This window comes from Anneissia japonica, unplaced genomic scaffold, assembly GCF_011630105.1.
Source record: "Anneissia japonica isolate Jap-2015-1 unplaced genomic scaffold, ASM1163010v1 scaffold17412_len611537_cov169, whole genome shotgun sequence".
NCBI lineage: Eukaryota > Metazoa > Echinodermata > Crinoidea > Comatulida > Comatulidae > Anneissia > Anneissia japonica.
The window spans coordinates 471,070-489,158 of NW_022695890.1; the positions used below are offsets into that span (position 1 = coordinate 471,070).

At 34.0% G+C, this 18,089-nt stretch overlaps 1 protein-coding gene across 1 annotated transcript in view; it reads right to left on the reverse strand.

Moving 5' to 3' along the window:
• Positions 1–2,453: 2,453 nt before the first annotated feature.
• LOC117101607 (nuclear distribution protein nudE homolog 1-like) overlaps positions 2,454–18,089 on the reverse strand; it is a 30,158-nt gene continuing 14,522 nt past the window's right edge. The window contains exons 4-9 of the mRNA XM_033241598.1: positions 12,350–12,395; positions 11,813–11,903; positions 10,373–10,579; positions 9,767–9,897; positions 9,001–9,083; positions 2,454–7,513 (exon numbers count right to left, since the gene is read on the reverse strand). Coding sequence (XP_033097489.1) covers positions 7,438–7,513; positions 9,001–9,083; positions 9,767–9,897; positions 10,373–10,579; positions 11,813–11,903; positions 12,350–12,395 — 634 coding nt within the window. The 3' untranslated portion in view covers positions 2,454–7,437. The remainder of the gene's footprint in view (positions 7,514–9,000; positions 9,084–9,766; positions 9,898–10,372; positions 10,580–11,812; positions 11,904–12,349; positions 12,396–18,089) is intronic.

Consider the following 18,089-nt stretch of genomic DNA (forward strand, 5'->3'; position numbering starts at 1 on the left):
ATGTTTTTAAGGATTTGGAATCAGCAGTAAAAGGTGTCCTACACCACAAAAGGTTAAAGAGGTTGTATGATGATGATAGCATACGAAAATCAAAGTTAATTTGAGGCACACCCCCTTTACGTGGAATTGCCGTTACGGGAAATCGAAAAGGAATTTGAGTCTCAAAACTTCAGGTTTTTCTATTCACAAGGCCGGAGGGTGCAAAAAAATTAAAAATCTATGACCTGTAATGTTGTAATGCATTTGTTGAGAGGCCACGCCCCCTTAACCTCAAACTGCCGCTACAGGAAAACAAATGAATTGGCAGGTCTCAAACTTTCAGGTTTTCAGTTCACATAGATATCTATATCACTGAGACAGTGTCCAAAACAAAATTTAGAAATCTATGACCCTGGTGTAATGCATTAATTGTTGAGTTGGCATAGAATGACTCAACTCTTAAAATCTTTCGTGATTTCCGATTATGTTATTGTGTAGTTTTCAACATAGTATCTAACTATGAAGGAGCTGAGTACTAAACCTGAAATTTGGTTTATAGGTAGATCTAATATATCTGATTAACTGAGGTAAATTTAAGAAAAGATTTTAACTTTCCACAAGACGATCTGTTGTTGAGAAACGTAACATAGGCATTTATCACTTTTATAGATCTGGTCCCAACTTTGAATATATGCCATTCAATTTTAATTAATTTCATCAGCCTGCGCTTGCATGTGGCTAGAGACAACTACACTTAGATAATACACCTGTAATATGTATATACCCATTCAATGGAAGCAAGGTGACCTTGAAAATCACAAAAAAATTTGCATCGTTAAACAAAGCGGCTAATTTGAGTGCAGATAACTTCAAAAGGGAAGGGATAACTGTTAATCTAAGGTGATATTTGTGAAATATGGCGACAACTATGTTAGAATACCAAGTTTGACTCTGACAGCTATTACAAATCTCGAGTTATAAGCTTCCAAAATTGAGGTAAATTGTGTTTGCACATCTTGAAGAACCACGCCCCATATTTTTGAGGAGTCAATATCTCGAAAACTACATATCCTATGAGGCTAATTTTTTTTTTGTTGGTTTTTAATACAGTGGATCATTTTTATGAAGTTTCATCAAAATCTGAGACGGTCATACAGGAATTTCTTTTTAATCTGGTTGATTTGACATGGAATGACCCTACAATAGGTCAAAGGTCAGAATGTACCGTTTCCGGTCACTATTTGAATATTTTTTTCATTAGGACGAATATAAACATGAATCTCCTGAACAATTTGCAATCAATTGTGAGTCTCTATGATCAGTAGTTACTGAGATATGACATTACAGGGTCAAAGGTCAAACTTTCAGAAACCGCATTTCCCGCCATTTTTTGATAAAAAATTGTATTACAACAAATAGGAACATGCATATTGTGGACAATTTGAGACCAAAATCAAGTCTCTCTGACCAGTGGTTATCGAGATACAAGCATCCAAATCAACATGCGGCCATTTTGAAAAACGCCCCCAAACGGGACTTTCCCCCAATATCTGGGAGGTATATAGGAGCTATATTTTATCTAAATTGGTCCATCTTGCCAAATCCATCGAGAAACAAAGGTATCCTAAAATTAGTCACGGATCTCATGAAAATGACTCTACTACATCATATCAACATCATCTTAATGGCAACATTATCACAACATCCTCTTAATGCCACTATCTTCTCAACTTCATCTTAATGGTACCATCATCTCAACATCTTCTTAATGGCACCATCATCGCAACATCTTCTTAATGGCACCATCATCTCAACATCTTCTTAATGGCACCATCATCTCAACATCTTCTTAATGGCACTATCATCTCAACATCTTCTTAAAGGCACCATCATCTCAACATCTTCTTAATGGCACCATCACCTCAACATCTTCTTAATGGCACCATCATCTCAAATTCATCTTAAAGGCAACATCCTCTTCCATCATCTTCCCAACATGTTCTTAGTGCCATCATCACCACAAACATCATATTAATGGCTACATCATCTAAATGGCAGCATCATCTCAACATAATCTTAATGGCACCATCATCTCAACATCACCTTAATGGCACTATCATCTCAACATCATCTTAATGGCAACATCATCTTAATGGCACCATCACCTCAACATCATCATAATGGCAACATCATATTAATAGCAACATCATCTTAATGGCACCATAATCACATCATCATCTTAATGGCACCATCATCTCATTGCAACATCATCATGTTAATGGCACCATCACCCGATCATCCTCTTAATGGTAAAATCATCTTATTGGCACTATGATCTATGGTGGAAAACTATACCAAGCTGGACAACAACCCAGTATTTTTCTGAGTCAAAATCATCTTAAAGGTACCTTACAGAATCAAAATTCAACTTGAATCAAGAACTAAATTTCCATAAATGATACAAACTTTTAATATCCAGTTAATGCCATGTTACAATTTATTGGGAAAATTGAGAGTTTACTAATATACAATGAAGTTCATGCATATAATCTACATACAAATATACAATTAAAATAACATGACTCGTCTACCCAATATGCAGGAAATACAGAAACGACTAACGTTCAAAAAAGGGAGTTGAACAAAAATAGATAGTGTAGTAGTAGGCAGGATGAATAATGCATAAACTGAAGAAAATGGACCTTTCTGGATTTTCAATGAAACTTAACAACTGACCAATCGGAACAGTGCTGGGAATACGCACGTGTCCAACAAGAACACGTGTGTCCCACAAACACGCGCGTTTACGTACACTTATGTTATTGTGGAAGGGGCTTAGCGGAAAATTTCAATCATTATTATTGTCTTTCATTAATGTTTGGTTTGTTGTTAAAGTTTCTTTCGATACCATCTGATCACGATAAACAAATAAAATCTTTAACAACTTGCGTTATTTATTAGCCATGTAGTAAACCTGATTTCTGATTTTTTTTTCCGCATTTTCTAGTCACAACTTCGAGCTAATACATCTGTGCTGTTAAAAATACGAACAATTTTAGTTGGCTTAATCAGGTTTCATTTCAGTTGCTTTCAGTTAACTTCTTCCAAAAAAAAAAAAAAAAAAAAAAAAAAAAAAAAAAAAAATAGAACTTTATATAATTGTGAATTCTAAAAATCTTTTCCCCAAAGGTTAAGAAGTACATAAGAGTGAGTCTATGAAATTAAATCATCTAAACGAATATAGTTTGATGCGGTGCTCCTTTTTCATTGCATCATATTCTGATGTACATAGCAGAAAACAGGGATATCAACAGGGCAGTGCAACGGCATGATAAAATACACATATGGTCTTATATCAATATTAGCCAATAACAACCAATCATAATTTACATATGCCTATTGTACAGGTGAAGAATAGAAAAATAGTCATGCCCCTTCACATCAATCCATGTAATTTCTGGACATCATACACCTAAAGATCTTAAGCCAGGCACTCACAGCGTCGTACAACAAATTCAACTACACTCCCTCTGAGCGCTAGACGATGCAACGCCATCTGCTGATTGTCGGTGCCAGTCTAAATGGATCATCATTAAAAACGCCGCTGCGTTCTCCATACATTCAGGAGCTTTTGCACGACGACGGTAGGACGTAGAACGCAATGACGTCAAATAAATCCATCTGCGCATGCGAGAACGTTCAAGTCTTGCGGTCGCATGGATTCTAGGACGCAATTTGCCAAATTTACATTTTGTAGTGAACGTATGACGGTCACGCATTTATAGGGGATTAGTTCTAGCGTTGCGTCATTGCACAAATTGAAAGCTTTCTTATAGCGTCGGCCGACAATCGTTGGGCGCATCAGTGACTGCCTGGCTTTACTGATTGAATTTTCATTTATAAATTTCAACTAAAGATCTTATAAACACAAGATTCAAGATTGCATTCTCCGTGATTTCTGCGTGCAAATAGGGAGCTTTTGATTTGGCGTCCTACGTTCTCTGCATATGTAGATTTGCCAAAATTGCGTTCCAAAATTTACTCCACGAGGTGACCTTGACGTTCTCGCATGCGCAGATGACTTTTAGTGACGTCATTATGTTCTACGTCCTACCGTCGTCGCGCAATCGAAAGCTCCCTTATAATACAGTGTATGGTGCCCTCTTGAAAAAAATGATTACTTTTCAACTTTGACCGCTTTGACCATAGCTTACACCCACGCGACTTCACCTTTACGCACAACAATTAGAAGCGATGATTTATAATGCATGCAATCTTTAAAACAAAAAAGCAACAAAATCGTACTTTGTGGTAACAAATTTTGGTGGGATGTGAACAACTTTCATGGCAACAACTAGGGCATCCTCTCCCAAAAGTGATTACTTTTCAGCCTATTTTTTTACGCGTAAATCGCGGAGAATGCTATCTTGTGTTTATAAGATCTATAATTTCAACTGAAGAACCAACAACTTAATCATAACCTCATAGACATGTTGTTTCACATTTCATGTTGTTGTATGGTACAAATATTGCGAAGCATCCAGTATACATTTATATGGAGCGGTTTCAAACCAAGCAATAAATTATTATTTAAATCCTGATCAAATCATTGGATACCTCATCATGTTCACAATTTTATGAAAAACAGTTGTTTTGCATTTTGTACAAGAGATTTACAATTAGAAATTCAATATTAAAAAAAAAAAAAAACATATTTGGTTAACACTAAAATAAGCTACAGTATTTCCCAAATATCGGCCATGTGCTGTAATATTCATTTATTCCATCATATTGCTATATTCTGTAATTTATATATAACAAAATAAATAAATAAATAAGTAAATAAATATATATTAACATGTTACAGGAATTTTGTTTTCAATTTACTTTATAAGTTGGGAAAGATGCATCTTTGACCTGAGAGAATGAGGGAAAAAAATAATAATATACAATGATATAAAGCAAAAATAATATTAAATATGATGTGTGAGAAACTGGCATTGGATCCATTGATTATAAATTATTTTTTATTATAAGTTTTATTATATTATTTATTACTGTAAAGTTAATGACTTAATATTTTTGGGAAAATGTAGAGTAAAAGTAAAATACTTGGTAGAGTAATACTATATGTTCATGCAATTAGTAGGATAATTAGTGATTTATTTATTTATTATTTTTGTAATTAACCATGTAAGACGCTAAAAGCTTAAACACTGTAATCAGATTAACATATGCTTATCCTTAATTATCCTAACTAAAGGTATTGTTTTACATAAGTTTGGTTTACAGATTTTGTCTTTTTTCCCAGGAGATGATTGTAAGTTTGTCAGGAGGAAAGGGACCCTCCTTGCCAAAAATCAAGTAATTTCTTGTACATTCGCTTTTACAAGACCAATAAAAGTTTTGTATTCTGTAAAAAGAAATTATATAATATTTGTTTTCCAGAGGTAAAAAATATTTTATTAAAATGTACCTTATTTAATTATTTCTCAAGGGTATTTACTTGTTTATAATTCCTCACACAAAATATACTTTGTTTTGGTCTTCGGCAAAAGAAATTTAATTGTTGGACTATAGGATCAACTTTAGAGGAAAGCGAGACTGTGTGGACTGCATGGCCACTGTGTGGACGAAAGCTTTTTGAGATTTGTCATTTCTGTTGTATAGCAGACTAACATGGCTTACACCTTTTATTTATCTGGCTGTCCATATAGCATTCCTGTAAGTCCTGTTCAAACTATCACATATTGTTTGAAAAAAAAACACACGGTTGTTTATGCCCATATATGGTCATTTTGCACCTATATATGGTCATGTGATGTCATCATGACCATATTTAGGCATGTCACATGTTTCTGTCAAAGAAAATTTGACAGACTGGACAGAACATTTTACCTTGAATAAAAAGAATACCATCAATTTTGACACTGATTCTTTAGGAGGTAAGGAGGTGATGGGAGATAGTGATGGAGATGAATAAGACAAGAGATAAAGGAAATGAATGATACAGGGGATAAGAGATGGGTAAAAAAAATGAGAAATGGGGAAAGTACTACGGTGAGGAAGATGAGGTACAGAGAAAAAATTAGACGTAAGGTGCAAGATGTGATAGTTGAAAGGGGTAAACAAAATATTAGTGATGGGAAGAAAGTTCAAAATGGAGACAAGATTGGAAAGGCAGTAAATGAAAAAAAGGATGAGATATAGGTAAGAAAGCTGAACATGGGAGAAAGACAAAAATGGTAGGGAAATGAGCGATAATAAAGAGAAGTGATTTAAAGAGGGATAGGAGATTTGAAATTAGGAGAGAAGAGGAGGAAGGAGAGATGGAGAGTGAAGAGAATGTGAAAGAGATGAGAGTTATATATTCTTATGTAATATCTTCCATTTTATCAAGATAAAACACTTCAAAATGTACTGTATTCTTAATATACATCTGTAAAATATATTATTAACTTATCTTTTATCAGGTCATCACTTTTGGCAGCACCAAACCAGCTTATTTAAATATTTACAATAAAAGTGATACTGTATCTCAATATTTGATAATACTGTATAGAAAAATGACCTCATGAATATTGATGACAATTCATTAATATTCATATGAATGCTAATGATGCAGACTAGAAACTCGCTTACCATTACTTTATGCACCAAATATTGTGAGTAGATAACTTTTATCTTGACAAATATTCACTAATGCGTGTGGACTGTACGCTTCAAATGCATACATATTACAAATAATTCACAGATTGAAATTATCACTATGCACTTTATTTAAATTTTAAAATGAATATTCAGTAGCATGTAAATTTTTATTTATATAGCAGTCATTAACTTATATAACTAATGACTTTAGAATTCCTTGTGAAGTACAGTCAAATATCACATTAACTGGAACTTGGATATTGCCAAATATTCACATATTTAATATGAATCTTAAATTGCCAAAGTTAAGACTGTTCTTCCATCCACATGTTATCTTATAAGCTAAGTTAAGTCAAACACTTAAATAAAAACTGTTTAAATGACAATATGAGTATTCAGAATACCAAGTTCACGGTGGAGCAGGTTGAAAGCAAGCCTAGATCATCCAATGCTTTATAATGCTTTGAGAATTATAAACCTGCTACCATAAATATAAACAGTTTTAAATACAACCGTTGTCTGGTTTCTTTTGTATATGTTAGGATTTAATGTTAAATCATGAAATAAAATTCTCAAATTTATAATCAGAGTAAGTAATTTGAGCTAAACTTTACATGTGGTTCAAAAAAATGCACTGATTATTTTTGGGATTCGGAGATTACAGAACTTTGTAGTCTAGAGTAAAGTAAATGTGAGATTCGACTGTAGATTTTAGGTAATACATTTAACACCCATGCTACAGTACACACCATCTGTGAAACTCTCTGTGAAATGTCACGTTCTCTGTGAAAATTAGTAAGACGAAATTCATACAGTAATCTTAACCATGCCATGCACGTTACCAGACGATGCAGATCCTGTTCGGTTGACCCGTTTCGGAGCACTGAAAACAGACGAAAATAAATATGTTACAATCTAAATGACAGCATGCATAGGAACATTGCAATGAGCACTACATAGACATTGATTAGTGGAACATGAATGCAACAATGAGAATAGGGAACTTTCAATATCTTTGACGATGCGTACTAGGCCAAATTTCGTCCTAGAATCAAGGCGAAGAGGAGAACGTAACGTTTTTCCATGTGCAGATGACTTTTAGTAACGTCACTACGTTCTATGTCCTACTGTCGTCGTGCAACCGAAAGCTCCCTAATTTTAACCAACAGATACAAGGGAAGTGAATTTAATTGTTATGGGAGTTATGAATGATGTCAATACATAATAAAACTGTACCAACAAAATAATCTTTGTGTTGCTCAAAATAAGTAGGAAGTTACTTGTTAGATAAAAAATATAACGGTAAATAAATTCAAAATTTAAGTTATTACTTTATATTAAAATGTTATGTTTTTCGGCTCAATCTTTTCAGTTTCAGACAACATAATTATAATAAAAGATATTATTAACAATCATTTGTAAGTTCATGCAGTACAAGACAGAAATTGGATCAAGATGGAAGTTACTGTAACTATTACAGTTTCTTGTAAACATGGAAATTATAAACACGAAGGTTGCACTATAACCAATGGCTTATTGAAACTACAATGGTGGCTGTAGTTGTTACAAAGGAACCTTCTTGTAACCATTGAATTATTTAGCAGTAACCATGGCAACTACATTAAAGGTTAATTATGAGCATCCATATTTTAGGTAACCATGGTTTTTAAACTCATGTGATTTTTTAATGAGTTACCGGTGGAACAGATCACACAATTATAAGAATACAAATATTAATGTTTCAACCAATTAATTACTATGAATATTAACTTTATCAACCAATTCATTATTAGAAATATTAACTTATTATGAATTATACTTGAGGATTGGATTTTTTTTAATGAGTTACTGGTGGTACAGATCACACAATTATAAGAATATAAATAACATCAACCAATTCATTACTTTGAACATTAGCTATATCAACAAATTAACAAATTAATTTAAAAAAAAAGTATTGGATTTTCAAAAAACTATACACTTACATACACATTACATAAACAGTCTTGTTTTAGATACATTTGTATTTCAATAATATTTCAATACATAAAAAAAAATCTATATCTATGCTAATTTTTGTGGTGTTTTGTCTTTTATTCAACACCCAAATCTACAACCATGCTTACATTATTGTATGCCATATTTGTTTACAATTTATAAAAATTTAAATTAACAAATATAATTTTTCACACACTAAAGTCTATTAAGGTACAAATGTTTAAGAAAAATTAAATATGTTAAGAAACCCATTATTTTTACAAAAATAAAATATATTAAACACATTTTAATTATAGAAATCAATGTTGACATAAAAAACAAATACAAATTTTCCCAAAAATTAAAAACATTTGAAATATGTAGCTTTGCTACCTTGGGGAGTCAACAGGGCTGGTTGCTTTACGGGGCTGCTCCCTCACAAAATTCCTACATGAAGCGAGCTTGTTTTCCAGGGCCTAGAAAGTGAAAAAAGTCAATGTATGTAAATGCTGAATATCATTAATGCAAATGCAAAAAAACATGATGAAAGCATAATAATTCAATAATAAACAAACTTTTTTTCAGAACAAACTTGTTCACAGGATTTAAACCCAGAACCTTTGAAAAGCCAACATCTTAACCACAAATCAAAATTGGGCAGCTCGCATGGTCAAGCATGCCACAAGATTTGAGTGTGTTACACCATTGTTGAAAGACTTGCATTGGCTACCGGTAGAATCATGCGTGCAATTTAAGACCTTACTGCTAGTTCGCCGCTGTCTAAATGGTTCTACTTCTAAACATATATCTCTGACTTGATAAACATCAAAGGCAGTTAGGTGAGAACTAAGATCTGGCCAACAAGTGCTTGGCGTAGACATCCCAAGGAGCAAACATAGCTGGGGAGATAAGGCTTTCAGAACTGCCAGACCAAGGCTCTGGAATAAACTTCCTTTAACCTTCAGTTGACAGTTTTAAGTCACTAGTCAAAATGCACTTTTTTAGTAATCTCTTTTTTCGAATAGCACCACAGGCAATGACTTTTGGAATGGCACCTTACAAATGGAACGATTGATTGATGGACATGCCTGCTAGCATTACTATTAGGAAAAATGTTCACAAATTGTTAATTGTTTGTTGCTTATCATATAAAACTTACCCCAACTTTCCTCAGTAGATCACCAACGATATTTAAAGCCGATATTCTTGCGGTAGGGGTCAGAGGTGTTCCACCGGGAGATACTAAAGGACCGCTTCGTATGCCTCCTAGTTGATTTGCTGGTATGGTTCCTGGTGGACAGAATAAAACAAAATATTAATGGAAATCTATAAAATTGCCTGTACAGTATACTATTATGTATGTTCTCTAGCCACTAAAATCATCCCTATCACTTCAAGAAATGCCCATGGTCACATCACTGAACTCCCTAGGTAATACTTAATTAAGTTGCTACTATTAATCTGGTATATGAACGTCCAGGCTACAGTACACCCCTAGACCGTGACCTCCCCCACTAAACTCTGCCAGGGAAGTGGAGACTCCCCTATCGGACAGTCTTTCCCCTAAAATATTGATTATCAGCCTTCAATACTTGGAATGCAAGTTTGTTCGTGCAGTAGTGTCTGTCATAAGTTCATAAAAAGAACAGCCAATTGGTACGCAAACATTTTGTTTAATGCTGATTTATGGGGTTGCTTTGCATCACTAGAGTTAACACAAACGGTGACAGAAGGTATCACTCCATCGACAAATATTTGAACTTACCTCTATTCTCACCTGGAGGTTCCTTCATGACCGACTCCAAAGCCTGTTGTGCCTCGTGCAACAACTTGTTGTCTGGTTGACTGCCCTCAACGATGTCCATCTTCTCCTCCTTCACTCGGTTGTTGTCTGGTGGCAGCTCCACAAGAGTCTCTCCTATCTTCTGCCTTATGGGAAGACTGTCAGTTGTAGCTAGTTCTGACCGTAAATCTGTAGCCAATGGAAAGCAAATGTTAGGATTATAAATAGTAAAGTCATGGTAAGGTGAGATTTTTTATACCTTCGTCACCAAAAAAAAAATTTCAGAATAAAAATTAAAGTTTTCTTTATTTTTATTAAGCCCACCACTGCCTTGAAATCTCCAAAAATAAGATATGTATATTTTTTACTAAATATATAAATTTAAAGGTATTTAACCATCCCATTACTACACCGTTTACATGCACCATTAACATTTTATTTTTATTTTCTACTCAGTCTGAATGTTTTTGGCAAAACTATTTGCTAAATGAAAAAGCAAATTTTTTTCCCTCTCTCCCTCGAAAAAAGGTATAAAAAAAGTCTCGCCTAATAAGAAGCAATTAAAGAAATTTATTATAATAAATAAAAATTAGACAAACAGTGAATCAATTTATGAGGAACTTGTTTACGATGGCAATCTGCTAAAAGATTAGGTGGTATTATGATGTATGTTACTTAAATGATGGTAGCAGCAGTAGTGTTGAGGATAGTACATTATTTTCATAATTTACGGTAACTGTTTAATAAAAATATTAAATTGATGATGGTCATAAAATAATATTATGATGATAATAAGTGACATTTACCCCAGAGCGCATACAATCAACCACAATTAAACAATACAATACAGTTGAAACATGACACAATAATAACAGAAATTTATCCTACAATGTACAATACTTGGTCTAGAAAACATACAGTATTTACAAAATTTGTCATTCAATTTGAAGCAGTCGAAGAGCTGGATTTTAAGGTGCGTAAAGGTAAATAAGGTGTTAGCATTCTAATCTATACGGCCAAAAAAAAATTGTTTGCCCTCCTCCACCCGCCCCTAACTCACTGAAAAACAAAAAAGCTTTTTTCTTTACTAATTAAAAAAAATGTGAGTGAATTGATCTTTTTTTTTTTGCCAGATGCCCTACAAATTAGTCTAAAGTTGTTGTCTGATGTAAGATATTGCCATTCTAGGCCTCTGTGGGTTATTTTTATTCCATCTATTGAGCATTAACAAAAATAAATAAATTTAAAAAAAACTTTTTCCACCCACCCCTATTTATCATTTTTAAAAAAAGGACAAACAAATTTATTTTTTTGGCCTAAGATGGAGCAGTACAGGAAAGTTATGACAATGTTGATAACAATGATGTTGACAACAATGATGATAATAATAATAATGAGATTGATCAAAGCGTTCCTACTGACCTCTTGCCTCATCTTTAAGTCGTTGGACGGTAATTTGCAAGCTCTCCTTCTCGTCCAATTCACTCTCAAGAAATGCATTCCTCTCAATTGCCTTCAAGAAAAAAACCAAACAATCTTATTTTTACATAGAGGTAACATTGCACTGATAATTTTTCCTCACTCTGCAATGGGAAATGTTGAGTCTATTATATATTGTCCATATATCCTGTGTTTCAACTTATTCATGCTATAGATTCCGAACATATTAATAGCTGTGCTGGTCATTTGGCACTTTGATGTTACGTTTCTTTTTCAGGTTTGATGAGTCAAGCTGCTTTTGTGTGTAAGGGTGGGGGAAGGAAATCATGTGTGAATTACATGATACCCTGTGATTGGATAAGAAGCATTTACAATTTTAAATGGTTGATTGGTTTTCTAGATATTACTTTGAATATTTAATTTAAATTGACCCAAAACCTAGCTCAAAGCACTTTATCTCTACTCATAAATCAAAATCAAATTAAATCATAATATTATTATGTATCCATGGATACTCACATGATTCAACCTTGCTTCAAAGTCCTCCAGTGAGACTACCGTTGTTCTGAAAGTATAAAATTATGATACAATAAAATATTAATACAATAAAAAAACTGGTGGTAGCCACTGTGTGTTTGCTGAACCATGGAGATCTCTAGGTCCCCAGTCCCATTGCTGCTCTCATTTGTGTTTCAGCTGAAGGGTTGAAATTCAAGTTACAATAGCACACCATGTTTCAAATAAGAGGTTTAAGCCATTGGTTCTGTGTGCAAAATAGCCCATGTGCACGTTATAGAACGCAGTACACTCTTTGGAAAAGAGTAGGGGATTGTCTCCCGGTGTACTGCCCAATCACCACCAGAAGGATCCCACTGGAAATAAGTCTTCGGACTTACCACAGGATAGGATAGGAGTATTTTGGTGTGAATCACATCAATGATAACCGACTGTTACTATAGATTTATAGCATTTAATATTTGAGTTATCTTGGTTATGCAAAAACTGAGAGCGTGTTTTTTGTAATGGTAATGGTTGTACATTTATTAAGCGCATATTACAATAGTCTCTATGCACTTGAAATGCAAAGTCCTGAAAGCAGAAAAATAAAAACCGAGAAATATCCTAAGACTAACAGAGACAAAGAGAAGACAGCAGGAGGAACCAGTGTCACTGCTCTGTTCTCCAGCACTTTGAGGCCCAAATGAATAAGGGCTCGCTGGAACATGATTCACAAGAGCTCTAGTGACACTAGCATCTGACTATCCTATCCAAATAGAAAGGGCAGAAAAGGAAAACAGATTAAAAAGAGCAAAACAGGTGGGTCTTAAGCCTCGTCTTAAACACGGAAATAGATGGCGACTCGCGAACAGTGTCAGGTAATGCGTTCCAAAGCATTAGGGCCACGACACTAAATGAACGCTTGCCAAAGATTTTAAATGGCTGGGCAGACAGTAGAGTATAGATGAACTGGTTGTGGATCTCAGAGTGTGTGAACATGTAGGTCAGATATATACTTAGGTATATACATAATGTGTACGCTCGAAAGAGGGTGCTTGAGGTACAGTAGAAGGAAAACACATTGTATTAAATTTAATATTAAAAAAATAAAAAAATATGATCTGAAATTCTTTGTCCATTCTCTTTTGATTGTGAGATACAGTATATAAACGCATATTTGAAGTGGATAATTTCATAATTTTTAAGATATAGTAATAAGATTCTTCATCACAGATTTCATCACAATGCAAATAATCTCATTTGACTTTCTTGTTACAATACATTACATGGAGGAATAAAACAATTCCATGCACAAAGAGTATCTGTGCTGAATTTATAATCCCTACTATACTGCCTGATCACTTGACCTTATATTTTACAATAGGTTATGGCACATTTGACCTCCAATGGAAGCAGGCCAAATAAATACATCAATGGTTCAACTACAACACTATAAACATGTACAGTATTTATAGCCATGGCATACAAACAGTACAGGAAAAAGCCAATTAAATAAAAATGACTTGGTATACAATTATTACTATTAATATTTATAATAATTATCATGTACTGTACTTAATATAACAATACATACTCCAATGGAATATGGTATCTTCCTGTAGATCTATCTATTAATAAAACGTTTAATTTTTATTTTAGGTTAACATCGAAGGTAAATGTAAAAGTTCTCTATGAGTATATAGCTGAAGCAGATGACACCATGGTGCATGATGCGATTGGGGACACGATGGCGGCGAATACAGTCGACACTGTGGAAGATGGTGCAAGCGCGATAGCGGATGAGGCGCATGATGTGACGGCAGCAGATACTGTGGAAGATGATGCGAGCGCAGTAGCGGATGAGATAGATGAGTGGGTAGAATCACGAGATGGCGGCAGCGGCCTGGGCGACTGTACCAGTAGTGTATGGTGATGATGAGGAAGAGGAGGCAGCGAAGAGAAAGCGTAAACGAAAAGGCACTAAAAAGAAGAAAGCCAAGAAGATACACGTTAGGAAACAGGTAGGCCTTTGTTAAAACTAAATAAGAACAAAATATATGCACATATATATTTATATACATATAACTAAATTTTTCTATGTTAATGGTTAGTTCTATGTTAATGGATAGTAATTCTATTTTTGTTCTTAGGCAGCTACAACCATCATGAACATTTTGTGGAGACCTTGAATTAAGCGAGAGTGACGAGTCGGGTACTGACACATTCACATATCCAATGATTGCTGAGGACCTTGGTCGCCAACAAAGGACGGAGCAGCTTCAGAGAGAAACGAACAAAGTGCTAACTACATCTCTACGGCAGCCAACAAACGATGCTAGCCCCTGGGTAGACAAAATAGAGCATAGAATAAGGCAACTAGAGAAAGCGAATTTGAAGGTACATAAGCGGAATGATGACTTAGAAGCATTGCTGGAAAGCAGCAATTGAGAAATTTCTCAGTTGCACCAGCGTCTAAACCTACAGTAGTCGAAAATTCACATGACGTTTCAATCTCCATAGAAAATGTTAATCCGTCTGTGGTTGATAATTGGCCTAATGTTGATAATGATACTGTGATACCAGACCAACTAAGAGATATGTTGCTGCAATTTACCAAAGGTAGGTTAAAGGTAGTCAAATTGTTCGTTTAGCATTTATTTACTTGTGAAGAAAGACTTAACAGCAACGTAAGTGGTAGGAACGGTGCATTAAGACTAGATCCTAGGCGAATGGAGATTGTGAAGGAGGAAACCTTCAAAATGTTTCATCTGTATGTTTTTCTTTTGGTACCGTACATTGATAGTGTACATACCAAATGATAGCCTGTCGCTAGGCTACCATCGCCATTTTTATTGTTTTCAACAACAACAACAACAATAATAATCACGCTGTTGTACTGTAAGACAGGAAAAATAATGGAAACATGAAAAATTGGTCTAAAATCTACAGTAGCAGAACCCCAAATTGTTTACAGACCCCCAAATTTTTTGCTGACCCCCTGCAGACCCTTTGACCCCACGTTGGGAACTACTGCATAATAATAAAAAACGGAAATTGTACAGTATATAATAGCATCAGTATTTCATGAGAATCTTCTATGATTTTATTTTAATATTTATCATATAATTATAACTAAACTAATACAAACTTTACATTCAGTAAATTACAGTACTGTTAATATTATTTGTACAGTAAGTTGCTATTTGCATAATTTATGTTCATTTTTGAAGAACTGCAATATTGATAACAGTAGATTAATAAATCATCCATTTTTCTTTTTTTTTTAATCAGGAGACATCTAGCATTGTTAGATGATTTACTGTACAACCATTTTCAGCTACTTAATAAAAACACAGAGGAAATGGATGATTACTAAAAAAAGGTCAGGGGTAAAACCAAAAATGTGTGCAGTAAATTACATTGTGTGTATGAAGAAAACACATACCGTATAAAGAGCTGTTTAAAATATTAGATTATAGTATGCAACAAACTAATTCTGCAAACATACTTAAAGAATTCAGATTCCTTCAGTGTTTGTTCATTTATGATACTAATTAAATTTATTCTGCTTAATTAATTAGAAATTCGCATAAACCATCATTGACTGGGTCATTATGAAAATTTTCGCACAATGGTTGAAACTGATACATGTTGATTGAAACCTAACACACAGCCTACATATTTCTCCTGCTTGAGTGATTTTACGATAAAATGTATTGATTTCAGGCACTGCAGTTGGTTGAAAAAAACCATTTTGTAAAAAAAATGCATTCCCTAGTATTAATGAAGCGTAGACTGTAGGGTGATAATGTCAATGTACTATTTTTTGCATCTGCTTGGTATAGTTCTGTCCTTCTGTAACCTACTGTATGAATAACAGTCTATACTCTATATAGTAAAAAATAATTATCAATACCATCAACCACTATTACACCAACAATAATCAATACAACACTTTATTTTTTTTTTTATAAGAACACTGAGGGTGAAATTACTTAAAAATTAAGAACAAATAAGGACAAATTTAGGCTGGGGTATATTTTTTCTTTTAATAAAAAACCCAACAAATCTTATCGGTACCTTATTTGCAGTAGGTGTGACTTGTAATTTCTCTATAATGCAGTACAGTAAAATTCTGCTGTACAATACCAGGGATGATGTACTGTAGTTATGGTGGGTGGGGCCACCTAGCCTCAAAGTTTTCCACCCAGTCTAATGATAATTTCATGGCCCTCCATCCACCCTTATTAACCCACTTTTCCCTCCTTAAAATCTACTCTTTATTATTTAAAGTTTACCATGTTATCGCCCACCCACCCTTAAAAAGGCTATCACGCGCCCTTAGTTTTCTACAGGCTCTACAACCCTGCCATACTGTAACAATTTTTTAACTTAGAAACTTGCGTAAAATAAGAACAAAATAAGAATATTTCGAGTCTGAAATCAGCCAAAAAATAAGGACACTGAGCCAGGGCAAAATTTAACTGGTTCTTCTTAATCTTATAATGTAAAAAAAAGTGTATATTTAAAATTTACTAAAGATAACAAATGATTACAGTAATTTATATATAACTCTTCGTATTAAATTTTTTTATGACACTGGTCTCATCAACACATATTAACCAAAGAGTTCAGCATTTTATGATATGCTGATGACTCATTCAGTATAAACCTCATGAGACACAATGGTACTAATTAAAAACATAATGGCTGTATTGGAGCTATACTTAACCGTGCGAATTTAATTATTTTGAACAGTGGCCTTCTGCTAAAAGCACCATGAAGATGCCAATTAATGTCTAACTATACAGATTCATGTTGTAGGAGACTACACTTACATCGTCTAATGTTGATACTAATGTACTCATTAATATACCATTAGCTTGTGCTTAATAAAATAATTGTAGTTACTGTAGTTTTAAAAGTGCTACCTGTCTTTATACAGTTGATTCCATTACTGTAGAAGAGTTTGGAAAGCCAGGCCTGTTTGTTTATAAATTATTTTTAGGAATGCGAAAAAATGTGTAGCAGTTGGAAGGTACAAGGTCAGTCAGAATAGCTTTTAAGTTTGAGCATGGAGCTATATTATAGCTCTATGGTTTGAGGATACCAATTCTAAAAAAATATACAAAAATAATAATAAGCTCCTAAAGTGGACTTTATGATTCTTTTTTACTATAATCATTTTTTAAAGTACAGACTATTAGTATTAAACTTCTAGTATTTTATATTAATTCATTTATTTGCAACAACTTTAAATGTAAAACCTGCTGAATGTAGGCCTACTGTCAGTATGGTACAATATGTCTCTATACGGTTGCTTTTCAGTTACTCAATTTATATTAATGAAAGTACGATATAGTATCTTTTTTTAAATAAGATTGTTATAGTGCTTGTTAGTATATATACCAACAGCAGTCTGATATCCGCAACTGTAGTGTATGTCACTGGTCAATCTACAGGACCGTTCGGTAGGTATATTCTCTCAGGTCATTGGTCATGCATGCTGGGACAGACAATGTGATGACGTCCAAAATCAGACTAAAGTCTTGCACCAAGGCTGTGGTGTGTAACATCCTGTCTTTTGTTTAATTACTCCTTCAATGTTGGAAATATCGTTCAGTCTACTGCACTGTTTATGGCTCTTGAAGCCCTCCTTGCTTTTTGTTGCAACGTCTTCCCAACATTCCTCTCCTGCCCATGTGCATTTTTTCTTTTTTCCTTCTAGAATCCAGCTAGTATACTGCACTCCCCCTTGGAA